At 43.9% G+C, this 13,114-nt stretch overlaps 2 protein-coding genes across 2 annotated transcripts in view; one reads left to right on the top strand and one right to left on the bottom strand.

The window, feature by feature from the left end:
• Positions 1 to 2,811, top strand: part of LOC308375094 (adipocyte plasma membrane-associated protein) — a 14,614-nt gene extending 11,803 nt beyond the window's left edge. The window contains exon 9 of the mRNA XM_080851142.1: positions 1,416 to 2,811. Within this exon, the coding sequence (XP_080707268.1) occupies positions 1,416 to 1,622 (207 nt within the window). The 3' untranslated portion in view covers positions 1,623 to 2,811. The remainder of the gene's footprint in view (positions 1 to 1,415) is intronic.
• Positions 2,812 to 2,975: 164 nt separating this feature from the next.
• gnsa (glucosamine (N-acetyl)-6-sulfatase a) lies at positions 2,976 to 12,713 on the bottom strand. The gene is made up of 14 exons (XM_080851786.1): positions 12,440 to 12,713; positions 12,268 to 12,327; positions 11,717 to 11,920; positions 11,141 to 11,206; positions 9,819 to 9,917; positions 9,231 to 9,398; positions 8,199 to 8,279; positions 7,895 to 8,015; positions 7,115 to 7,218; positions 6,684 to 6,785; positions 6,206 to 6,316; positions 5,829 to 5,939; positions 5,382 to 5,542; positions 2,976 to 4,938 (listed from the first exon to the last, which is right to left on the bottom strand). Exons 1-14 carry the CDS (start codon positions 12,596 to 12,598, stop codon positions 4,863 to 4,865), a joined length of 1,623 nt encoding a protein of 540 aa, XP_080707912.1. The 5' UTR covers positions 12,599 to 12,713; the 3' UTR covers positions 2,976 to 4,862.
• Between the last annotated feature and the right edge of the window lie 401 nt (positions 12,714 to 13,114).

Raw genomic sequence — 13,114 nt, 5'->3', positions numbered from 1 at the left:
GTGTGCAGCGGAACACTTTTATTATGTATATTTGGGATTAAAAGCTGCCTGCTGTTTTATTTCCAGGTCCAGGGTTTCCATGAGTGGTCGTTGTGTTAGGTTAGGTCACATGGTAGGGAAAGCACTGACAGGTGGGGCTTCAGTGATGTCACTACCTGGGGCTAATTGGGTACAAGCACACCTGTCCTGGCGTTCAAGGCTTCAGTGATGTCACTTCCTGGGGCTAATTGGGTAAAAACACCTGTCCTGGTGTTCAGAGACTCAGTTAGGCTCTCTGCTGGAGCAGAGGTCACTGGGTGAGTTTTTGGGTCGTGGCATTTGAAAGGAAGAAAAGAACACTTGAACGTAACTCCACAAATGCTTGAGCTAGCTCGTGTCGCTAGAGAATCTCCCATCAGTTGGTCCAGTCAGTTATTATATTGACATGTTATTATTTATAATAGTAAATTATGGTCAATAATTATATCGACATGTTATTATTTATAATAGTAAATTATAGTCAATAATTATATCGACATATAATTATTTCTTTCACAGAAAACCTAACAAGTAACATTGACGCCTTGATGCCTTGACCAGAGCAGAGCAGGCTGAATATCAACATAGCAAACATCTATTGTAGGTTCAGAAAAGGCAAAACCCATCTGTACTAAGACACTCTGTAGCCATGGCTAAACCCATCTGTACTAAGACACACTGTAGCTGAGACTAAACTCATTTGTACTAAGACACACTGTAGCCACGGCTAAACCCATCTGTACTAAGACACACTGTAGCTGAGACTAAACCCATTTGTACTAAGACACACTGTAGCCGAGGCTAAACCTATCTGTACTAAGACACACTGTAGCCGAGACTAAACCCATTTGAACTAAGACACACTGTAGCCGAGGCTTAACCCATCTGTACTAAGACACACTGTAGCCGAGGCTTAACCCATCTGTACTAAGACACACTGTAGCCGAGGCTAAACCCATCTGTACTAAGACACTCTGTAGCCATGGCTAAACCCATCTGTACTAAGACACACTGTAGCCGAGGCTAAACCCATCTGTACTAAGACACTCTGTAGCCGAGGCTAAACCCATCTATACTAAGACCTACTGTAGCCGAGGCTAGACCTACGTATCTGCACTGAGACACACTGTAGCCTAGACGGGCTCTTCAGACAGCAGGTCATGGCTCCTGTGCCTCACTGAAGCATGAGCGCTAGCACTGACGCTGCTCTTTGTAAATAATGGAGTCATTCATGACTAACCATCAACACACTGAATGGCCTCCCTTTGAAGACTGAGGTGCTTGACTGGCCAAGTAAATGATTCCATGTATAACCTTAAACACAAGTCCTGATTGCCTGTATGATGAAAGCCTGTGATTCGCTCTCAGTGATGACTCTGCTCTCTTTGATCCTCCAGCTGATTCCTTTTAGCTGGTATAACATGCTGCTGCCCAAATACGGCCTGGTTCTGGAGCTGGGTCCAGACGGAGAGGTTCTGGACAGCCTTCATGACCCGAACGGGACCCTCACCTGGGCCATCAGCGATGTGTTTCAGCACGAAGGGCAGTACTACCTGGGCAGCACCGACCTGCCATTTTTACCTGTGCTGGAGCACTGGAGCTAGGGGGAGTACAGGAGACTCGATGGATGCCAGTGATCGAGGTGGACTGATGTTGGCGGTTTTGTGTGTGTGTGCGTATGCGCGCGTGTGTGTGTGTTTGTGAGACAGCCGTGTGTGTGTGTTTGTGCATCCGTGTGTGTGTGTTTGTGGCGGGTGTGTGTGTGTGGGTGCATCTGTATGTGCATGGGTCTTTGTATGTGTGCATGTCTCTGTAGTGTGTGTCTGCCTGTGTCTGCCTGTGTGTGTGTGTGTGTGTGTCTGCCTGTGTGTGTCGGCCTGTGTGTGTGTGTGTGTGTGTGTGTGTCGGCCTGTGTGTGTCGGCCTGTGTGTGTGTGTTGGAATGGGGTGTCCGGGTCCAGGGGTGGTGGTGTGTGGCTTCTGATGTACATCACGTAGCCACATGGAGGAACCCTTTCTGGAATTGTTCTACCAGTAGAGGAACTCGTAAAAGGTTCCTGTTGGACTGCCGATTGCCATTGACTGCTTTGAATGGAACTGCTGCCACAAACAATCTTTAGTTGCTAGTGATCCCTTTTTTAACGTCTCCATTTTGAAATTCTCAAATGCATCAGCATAGAGCACCAACATTGCCACTGGAAGTCATCCACTGTCTGAAGCTCATATTTCCCCCATCAGGTTAACTGCTGTACTTTAACAAGGAGGAAGAAAAAAGGACTGCAGCTTTTTTACAATAGTCTAGTAGACTCCTCCCCTATCTGTGCGCTGTAATTCACTGCTCAACAGAAAGATGATATGTTCCATTTCCATGGAGTTGTACTGACCTCTTGTGGCCAGGAAGTGCTACAATAATTTTGCCATTGTGATTAAGTAACATATGTGTTCTAAGCAGCTTGTTTTTTTCTTCTGAGTGTTTTATGATTTTGAAACATGTCTGTTGATTTAGTGTCTTTGGGGGTTCATTCATCCCTAAATGCTTATTGTTAAAAACGAGGGTTGAACTGGATATGTTGGATCACCAACACGAGACACTACTGTGTTGGTCCCACACCCCACCCCGCCCATGTCATACACTGTCAGTGATCCAAATAGACTGTGTTAGGCTGGTGACCAGCTGGGAAGAGCTGAGTTTCTTTATGTTTCTAGCAGCATGTGATTAATGGCTACTTTTTGCAGGACAGACAAAATATCTCAACTGAAAATATCCCATCTTGTGAAAATGCCATCTGGAAGAAACCACTCACTAAATGTATTTATTTGTATGAGAAATGCATATAGTCATCTACAAATGAAACAATACATTATTAAACAGTACTTGCTAAATCTACAGCTGGTTTGAGATATATCTCTACACGGATGGAAACAGGCAAAGCCCAAGAACAACCAGTGATCTCTGAGTAAATTTCACATTGCTTTTATTGATCAATCACACAAGCCAGAAATGTACTTTTTTACACGACTGTAACAAAAAATATTACTGTTGATAACGGGAGGAAAAAGAAAACTGTACCGTGCAAAATAACGTCTGTAAATCCTTAATAGAGTAAAAGTGCCTTAGTGACATGAACTGGGTCACCTCAATGTCTGGGTTTGTGTACCTCTTTCTGTGGAAATAAGGAGAACTTCAATGACTCCACTGGAAATGCGTTTGTAATCGTTAGTGACATCAAAAGGCACGATGTAATCTCCTCTGCACATGTCCGTCGTCTGGGCGACCTCTGAACCTAGCTCGCCTATCGTTTAGTGGAGGCCAAGGCGCAGACAGAATTAGTTCAAATCTCAAGGTGAATTCTTCAGAGCAGTCTATAGTGTGCTACAGTTCCCTTCTCCTGAGCAGCTTGCCTTGCTTGCTCACGTGTGTTTGAGAGTGTGGAAGAGGCGTTTTTATTTTTATTTATCTACTTATTTTAAACCAAGTATTTTTTGATCTTTCAAACAACCCGGGTCTCCCATGCAAATCCCTCATAATAAAATCATCTTGTTTCAGTTTCAGGCAGTAATCTCCCTCAGCCCTATGCTTCAGGTCACATTTAGTAACGTCATCATTCATCTGGCTAGGGCTAGTCCAAACAATGAGATCATCATAAACATGACCTTGAAGTCATTTCTGATTTACAGCTTTGGCTCACAAGACAGTTCAAAGTTCAAAGTGCCTGTAACCACAAGAGGTTGCAGAGATAGTGACAGTCAAGAAAAATGATCGTGGACCTAAAGTCTAAACTGAAGCATATCTGTGTCTGTGTACGTTATTCTCAAAGTGATGCAGTTCTGCCATGATTGGACAAGATTCCCTTCGACATGATTGGACAAGATTCCCTCGATTGGGTTTATTTGTACCGTCATTGCTTTCAGATACAGCCCTGCCACGCCAGTAGTCAAATGACGATCAAATACAAGACCTGCCCATATTTCACGTGTGTGTGTGTGTGTTTGTGTGCGCATGAATAAAACTTGGCGGACATTCGAGAAAACACAGTTCAGTTACCCTATTGCTGAAGCTACGGGTGCCTCTGGCCTTGATCCAACAAAAATATTAATATGAATAAATCAAGATATTTTAGTTTCACTTGTCATATTGAACACCTATGAAGTCTACACACATGTTGAAAAGACTGACAGGTTTCACTATGCAGGAAATGAGAGTGGAGGATTTGTCGAATACCACAACGACATAATTGATGCAACCACTAGATCCCCTTTGGACACAAGCTTAAATTTGGACAGAAATTAAACTAAATTAAATGAAACAACTAAAATCAGCAAATATGCTTCAAAACACAGAACACTCAATTACCAGGTCATGAGTGAAAATATAGGACTCCAAAACAAAGTTATAATCCTCAAAACAGACACTAAAAACTCAGTTTGCTATGAATTGATTACCTGTGACAGATGATGGTGTCTCTCGGCGTGAAGATGATCGGTGTCAGTAGGGTATGTGACACACACACACACACACACACACACACACACACACACAGACAGAAGGCCACGCTGTTTTCCTTAAAAAGTGTCTCCAGTGATTACAGTCCAAGTCCTCAAACAACATCCTCACCCAGGTTTTACCTCTGGCCCCCACAGAAAAGAAGGGATGAGTGGGAGAGACAGAGAGAGCGATGGAACATCGATATGGGGGGGATGAGAGATGGAGAGGATTGGGGGTGGGCTCGAGACGCAAGGCAACAACAGCAGGAGGAGCGGAGAAACAACGCCTCCAGTTTCATCTTCCTCTCCTCCTCCTCTTCATCATCACCCTCATTTTCCCTTTTCTTCCTTCAGTCTCTCTTACTTGAGCGTCTGTCGGAGTTTTCTGAGGCGGGGACTGTGGTTGCTGAACATCAGCCTCGGGTCAAACTTATACCTGCAGAGGGAGAAGGTATGGATGTCATACATCTGGTCAGAACGCACAAGGCAGGTCTACTAGTCCCAAACAGTACAGACGCATAAATACTGAGATAAATAACTGACAATTGAAGATGTAGCTGTCCTTTAGCTCAGCAGGTGAAGATCACACACGTGATGTTCTAACACAGTAGAAGAATGTGACGGTAAAGTGACTTGACGGACTGCCAATAGATAACTGGTGTTCAGCAGGACTGTGTGTGTGTGTGTGTGTGTGTGTGTGTGTGTGTGTGTTTGTTTGTTTATGGGGCAGGAGGGTGTATGTGTTTATATACAGGGTGTGTTGTGGTGTGTGTGTGTGTGTATGGGTTTGGGGGGGGGGGGGGGGGGGTCTGTGTGTGAGTAATGGGTGCTGGTGTGTGTGTGTGTGTGTGTGTGTGACTGGCTGCCTTTGTGACTGACCGTGAGTCATAGACTCCTGGGGTTCTACAGGATTGGGAGGCACATGACTGCAGCATCATGAGGCGGTGGTTCATCTTCTCCAGCACCTCCTGCTCAATGCTCTTAGCGATGTTAGTCAGCTGGAACGGGTCTGCCGTCAGGTTGTACACCTCCACAAACACCTTCATCACGGGGCGGACAATAACATCAGTCACAAGATTGAGTTATAGACGTGTGTGTGTGTGTGTGTGTGTGTGTGTGTCATTTGACCAAATAACCCTTTGAGTTTTTTTTGTCACCAAATCATTACAGAATGTTCAGATCTGGGATTTACATTGACTGCCATTTCTAACGGTCGCTTGAGTTCATTATTGCATCATCAGATGGACCCTTCATTCAGCAACATTCTACTCAAAGGGAATCTGATATAATGAGCACATGGCCAGAGACTGGACCATAAGGCTTTACCTCGTTGTCATCAAACTCGCAGTACTGGAGGTTGGCAGTAGGGGAGACCGTGCGAACGCAGGCGTAGGTGTTATTGAAGGAGTCCTCACACACACAGTCAGGGAAACACTCCTGCACACACATAACATCAGTATCATCACCACCGTCACACCTCTAACATACGAAAGAGGCAAATACAGAAACAGCATACATATCATCAAGGAAGTAAATTAACAATTTAATGCAAAGACTACAACAGCTAGGAAGGTGAAACAGGCATCTTAAAATAATCCTTATACTGAAAATAACGGACAAAAAAAATGTAAACACACAAACAGCAGATGCTTTAGTTAAGTCAGTGAGGACTGTGTGTGTGTGTGTGTGTGTGTGTTCCTCACCGAGACTCCAGGGCCGAGTAGGGGGCAGGAGGGGTCAGTCACGTTACTGCCCTCCCCCTCATACTCCACCAGGACATCCGTCCTCCAGCTGCTACTGTTCCCCTGCCCACTCTGAGAGAGAGAGAGAGAGAGAGACAGGGGAGAGAGAGAGAGAGAGAGACAGGGGAGAGAGAGAGAAAGGGAGACATACAGACAGTAAATAAATCACCATTCATTGCCCACTAAAGTGCTCTAAGACATAAATTCTACCAATTGGTTAAGCTGCTTCTATCCTGTCATTGCGTCTGATTCCATGACAAGTGTTCGTGCCAGTGTCACTCATGATTTATCTGTCGAAAGATTAGTTTGGATGCTAGGTATTGGTCATAAAGTGGTTGTGATATAACATTGGTTTGATTTCATGTTCATGTTTATGTCATGTTGTGTTATATTATGTTATGCAAGTCTGACTCCATGAGGTGTTGCCATGGTGATTTACCAAAATAGACAGGAACGACATGCCGTCCATTTGGGTCTTGTTGTAGTCAATCCCAGCAATGTCCAGGATGGTCGGACCCAAATCCACATTGGCCACCAGCATCTGATGTACGGGAGAGAAAATGATATTAAACATTAGAAAACACACAGAGGAATCCCAGAGGATCACTGTTTGTTTCTTTTGTGTGTGTGTGTTTTCTTCAGCTGTTTGTTATGATAACCCAACTTGTCTGGTTAGGCTTGAAGAAAAACATTTTTGTTTTTTTGTTTGTTTGTTTGTTTGTTTGTTTGTTTGTGTGTATGTGTGTATGAGTGTGTGTGTGTGTGTGTGTGTAATGACCGCCTCTCAACGGAGTGGTCTGGTTGGGCTTGATGAAAAAGCAGCGTGCATGCGTATATGTGTGTGTGTGTGTGTGTGTGATGGCCTCTCACCGGAGTGGTCTGGTTGGGCTTGATGTTTGGCCCCCTCACCAGCAGGGGCACTTTGATGTCAAACTCATAAAGCTGTCTCTTGTCCATAGGCAGAGAGAACTGGCCTAATGGTGAAGAAGTAGAAGAAGAAGATGACATGAGTGGGTGCTCCTGTGGAAAGCTCAAAACATGACTTGGGATACGGTCAACTTTCCAACACTTTACCTTGACCTTGATGGAAAGCGTCATGAGGCCAAGCAATGATGTAAAGTAGTAGAATTCAAGGACTAAGGAAAAGACAACCGCGGTGCTAAAATAATCCAACTGCTCTTACAATAGGTTACTTATTATGAAAATGCAGATGTGACTGACGTGGGTCACATTGATCGATTGCTGATTGGGTTATTGCTGCTGCAAGGAATTGTGGGGTGGTACCATCCCGAGAGCAAAAAGGATGGTCCAGTTTACCCTATGCTAAAGGAGATATGAAAAGAAGGCATTGAAGCTCCTACATTTAGATAACTAGCCCAGCTTTCATCATGGTTGCCACTTAGATACTTCTGGGTCATTCCACTCCGTATGGAACCTTCCTAAGCACAAAACAGGGCTTCCTAAGGAAAACCGATCATGGGGAACTGGCATCAAGTCTGGTGTTTTCCTTAGGAAGCCCTGTTTTTACTACTTTACATAAGAAATAAAAAGTGCAGGAATGTAGCTACTGTAAGTGCTAGTTAAGTACTAATTAGAGCAGCACAGTTCTGTACTGTTTAACACAGACCAGTAGATTGGAGAGAGGCTAACCTGTGTGGTATCCGTTGTCTGAGGTGAAGAGGATGTAGGTATTCTCCAGCTCTCCCCTCATTTCCAGCCTCTTCACCAGCTTCTCCACCAGGTCATCCACTGATAACAGAGTGCGCCACCTAGGGGACACCACCAGAACTGCACGTTGAAACTCAGCTCCACCAAACTTGCTGCCTCACAGACAGTGGTAAGAATGACATTCTGGTATTTAATTGATGGGTAAAGTGGATGGCCACACAATTACGTACATCGAACAACCAGGCAGCGGGCTGGTTGCCATACAGATTTACAAACACTTTCATCTTCTCCTGAAGGCGTCATCCAGGAACTCGACTGAAGAGTTGGACATAGGAGTCTTGGCCTGCCTGATCAGCCAGTGTTTGTCCTGGTGGGAGTGGACAACAAGGAAGAAGTCAATCAGCCAATCAACATCGAGAATAGAATAGAACAATGATCAAAGAATAAAGAATATACAGAGATGCAAAGAATAATCAGGAAAAACTATTTGGGAACACAAAGAGTAAAGAACAATAAATATTTGGAAATGTAAAGAATAATTACGAGCAAATATCTGGGAGTGTGGTATAGTTTGTTCCACTAGACGAGCAAATCACATTACTGATAAGGAAAACCTTCGAGCTGAATGACAGATTTTAACAAACCAGTTGGGGAGGAAAGATCAAATCTGTGTGAACAGTTTCTCTTAGCACCCTGTTAATGTTACATTTATTCCCTTGGCTTTATCGTCGCTGCTTTTCCCCTAAATATAAGCCCTTTATAGCCGGTGAAGCTGCCAGAGAACAGACTCAAGAGGACAATGCTGGCAGAGACCCAGATGGCTGAGGGCGGCATCCTGGCACTGCTGTGACGAGTGAAGTAAGGGAAGCTGGCTACTGTGGGCATCATGCTGGGGAAAGGGTTCCTGTTTCTCATTAGGTACACATTTACAAGGCTTTACAAGATTTACAAGACTCTCCGTTCCATTTTCCGTTTTGTTTTGTGAACAAGGCAAACTGAATGAAGGCTAATTTCTTTTTTGGGGGCGGGGGGGGGATTTTTGCACTACCACTTGCTAGATCCAAAATTATTTTTAAAATTATAAAGCATGTTTTTGCCAGACTGTTTCCTTACCATCAACTAAATCCAACCCAAGTGCCACTGTTACAAGCTCCTCAATTCATCTATGAGTGGTTAGAATGTTTAGACTCATCTGTGCATATAAATATATATTAAGGACATAGGGTTTGGGTTAGAAGGCTACTCTATGGAGATATACTCCTTAATGCAGACAAAACTCTATATTTCTTCACAGGTCTGAGATCATATGCCTCCGTACCTTGCCGTGGACGTTGAAGTTGGGGTCCCGTGGGGCTTTGGTGTTGGGGAAGGTGCTCTCGTACTGGGGGGCTGCTGTCCACGGCGAGTGGGGCGCGGGGGTGGACACCATCATGAAGAAGGGCTTGTAGTTGGACTTGTACTGCAGGAAGTCTAATGAGCAGTTGGCCTGTGACGACAGAGAAGGAGGAGGGAAGTGTCACCATCGTATGTCAAGTATGAACAGTCAATGTATTTGGACAAGCTAGATGAGAGTGCTATGACAAAAAACACAAAAGCCTTCCTCTAGCGTTCAGATTGTTCACGTTTACATTGTAATGTTTACATACATATTTCCATAGGCGCAGGCCTCCATTGAGTGACAAACTATGTAAATGCAACACAATAATGACAAGGAGAGGGAATTACATACCAGAACCTACTCATCATGCTAATTAAAAATACCTTCAGGGGGACAGTCTGTAGAGGACTTGGACGTTAATCATTTGCAAGCACAATCACACACGGTTAATAAACTGTTGCCGTAGTGACCTCTGATTCTTTATCCACGCTGATTTGGAGGAGTGGGGTTTGGAGATGTGGTTCTTACCAAGACGTCGGTCAAGTAGTCCTGGCTGTAATTCTGTCCATGTTTCTGAGCTTTTCCATTCACAGACAAGGTGTAGTTGTAGTACTTGGAGTTCCTTTCCTGTGGGGGATCAGACAGTGGATTAATAATCTGAGTGTGTTTACTGTTTATATTGTTAATACAGCTCTGTTGTTAGTCTGTTCTTGTCAGCCAACAGAAAAGGCAAAGGGCTAAACCACCAGGACCATGGTTTGGATACGTATGAACACACATAGTAAATGTATACTGTATTGCATTGAAGTGGCTTTGAATAAAAGTTGTTTTGTCAAATTAATAATAGGCTCCGTCTCGGTTCTGTCACAGCCTGACACACTTACTGAAGGAAGGCCTTGGCAGCATTTCCACGGACGCGGTTTGCCGCCTCCTGAATCGGGTCTGGAAGCTAATTCTCATGGCCACAAAGCTCAGCATGCCTCCCTGAGTTCCCATGACAAGTCATACCCAAACCCCCACCCCCTCCTCCCAGGCCAAAGCTCAGGTTTATTTTTAAATTTTGCTTCAAGTCAGCTCTTCACAACACAGATGGGCAGTGGAGTGGCTAACCAGTTGATCACAGGTGATTCAGTGATGACCTTCAGTCTGGTTGGGGACAGGGTATGTTTACAGAAAAGTGGCTTATCATATTTATGTTCCGGACCAAATAAATCAACGGAACCCAAGTCAAGGGCCCAGCAACTGTTGACCAGGGCCGGGTGTGTGTGTGTGTGTGTGTGTGTGTGTGTTTGTATGTGTGTTTGTATGTGTGTTTGTATGTGTGTTTGTATGTGTGTTTGTATGTGTGTGAGTATGTGTGTGTATATGTGTGTGTGTGTGTGTGTGTGTATGTGTATATGTGTGTGTGTATGTGTGTGTGTGATCACAGTCCCTACGTGCCAAATCCTGCAAATATGCAGAGGCAAACAAGCGCTACAACCCAGGGCTGATCCCGCCCCAGTGACTCTGATAAGCACATTAGGTCATCTGTAGCAGTCCTGATCACACAATCCCCTCTTTGTTGTGAGAAAAGGTACTTTTAACAGTTGTTTGTCCTTCATTTGTCAAATTCAATTCAAGATTGACAGAATGATAAACTGCAATGTTTTTTTTTTCTCAGTCCAGACTACCTGCACAAGTGCCACGCTTGAGACAAGCTTCAGGGGTCAGCAAAAACTTTTTGTGCGTCTCAGACAAACTCATATAGTGGATTATAAACACAATGACTTAAAGGTCAATGAAATACATAGCGCTGCTGGCTGAGGGATCTGGGAGAGTTATAGGTTTGGCTGCTCTTTGACTTTTCTTACCAGGGCAAACCAGTAGTCCCAGCCGAGAGGTACATGTTCCACACCTCCTGCATTTGGGTTCCCATACTGAGAGAGAAAGAGAGAGTCAGAAAGAGAAAATGGTAAATAACAAAGATAACAAGTCAGAGAGTAACAGAGAGGGAGGAAATGGTTGAGTTATGTCTCCTGAATTTCTAAAGTAACACAATGTGAATGCATTGAGAAAACAGTCCTGCTAAAATCTACAGAGTCCATAGAATTCCTGTGGCTTAAAGACAAACAGCTATAGTCATTCAGTCAAATACCTCTGGGCATTTAGAAATGAGTGAGAGTTAGGCAATGTTCCCAGTGTTTCTGTGACACATCCCTTAAAACCCTGATACACAGCAGCTACGGCACTGAAGGCTCTTGGAAAAAAGGGCAATGCCTACTCCCGAAATGAAACACACAGGTTCACATCCAAACGCTGCTGTATGTTGTCTTGACTTAAAAATAATGCTTGACTGCATCTTTCGGGAATCTATCAGTTCAGGCTCTTCCGTAAATCTCTGAAGACAAACTGCACGTCCACGGGTATAGAGAGCACTCCTTCAGTACCTCGTTAAGATATTTGCCAGCGAAGAAGGTCTGGTAGTAGTTCTTCTGCAGCAGGGCGGGGAAGGTGAAGGGCTCCTGGCTCTTCTGCCAGGCCTGGCTGCTGCAGTTGCCCTCTAGGGTGTTATTGATGACGTGGTGGTTGTGGGGGTACTTCCCCGTCAGGATGCTGGCACGACTAGGACAACACAACGGGCTGGCAACATACTGGAGGGGAGGGAGAGGCAGAGAGGTTTTTCAGCTAAAAATAAAGCCCAGTTTAAACCGAATAAAGCTTAGATGATTGCATATAATGCTTGGCAGCACTAGACAGCACTATGAAGTGATTTTAATTAAATGAGAGTGTTAGCTTGTAGACAGTGTTTTGTAAACGTTTTTTAAAGAAATAAGTAAATGGGAACACACTGCTTAAATATGTTGCAATAACGCTAACGATAATGATGCCAGCTCAGTGAGATTACAATTTGTACTGTTCAGGAGGGAAGCCACTTTCAATTTCGAACCAATTAAAATGCATCGATGTGACCAGTGAAAGTAGGCTTTAACTCACTTACCGCGTTTGTAAAGACGATCCCCGCGTCTCCTATTAACTTTCTTGTTTTATTAAGTGGAACCTGCAAAGAGGGGTGAAGACGTCGTGGTGGCGTTTGGCACTCATACATCAAATCACATCCCAGTCTAATCTAATACAATAAAGATAAACTAATTTCAACAATGTAAACTTACCATGCCACCAATAGAAACGTCCAAATCATCGGTCAAAATCAAAACAATGTTAGGTCTCCTGTACATTGTAGCCACAACAGACAGGCTATTAAACAACAAAGTGACGCAGATAAGGCTAAAATTCAATAACGTCCACAGATTTAATCGAATCGGGGCCATTTCTGCGGCAGAAATCAAACAGAAGCGCAGGAGTGATGTTTGGGGCCTTTAAAGGCCAATAAAAGCGTGAAATTTGTTCGGAAAAATCCCTCTCCCGAAGAAACCAGCCGCAATAGTTATCTTTTGGCTGTACAAAACACTTCCCCGTTTCCTAGTCATGTGCTGTCTACGGACGGAAATTCAGGTCAGGTGACTAGTCGGGCTGCTCGCGCAGACGGCAGTAGAGAGACTCTTCTGCGTTTGGGATGATGTCATTGCTTACGAGTTTTGTTATACCTTGGTGTTGTCTGATTAAATCATGAAAAAACGTTTCTTAAATATGCTTTTTATTTCATTATAATGTTTGTATTTGACATACTTTATAATAACATTAACAATATATGCCAAAATTATAAGTGCCACATTCTCCTTTTAATCATAAAAAAGTATGGATTTATCAGTCGTCTAAATTTAAACAAATTCAGTGAGCGTGACAGAATTATTTCTAGGTTCAACCGATTGTTAAGGAAGTAGATT

The sequence above is a fragment of the Sprattus sprattus genome, assembly GCF_963457725.1.
Source record: "Sprattus sprattus genome assembly, chromosome: 14".
Taxonomy (NCBI): Eukaryota; Metazoa; Chordata; class Actinopteri; order Clupeiformes; family Clupeidae; genus Sprattus; species Sprattus sprattus.
The sequence above is the reverse complement of the archived record's forward strand: the minus strand, read 5'-3'. Positions and strand labels throughout refer to the sequence as shown.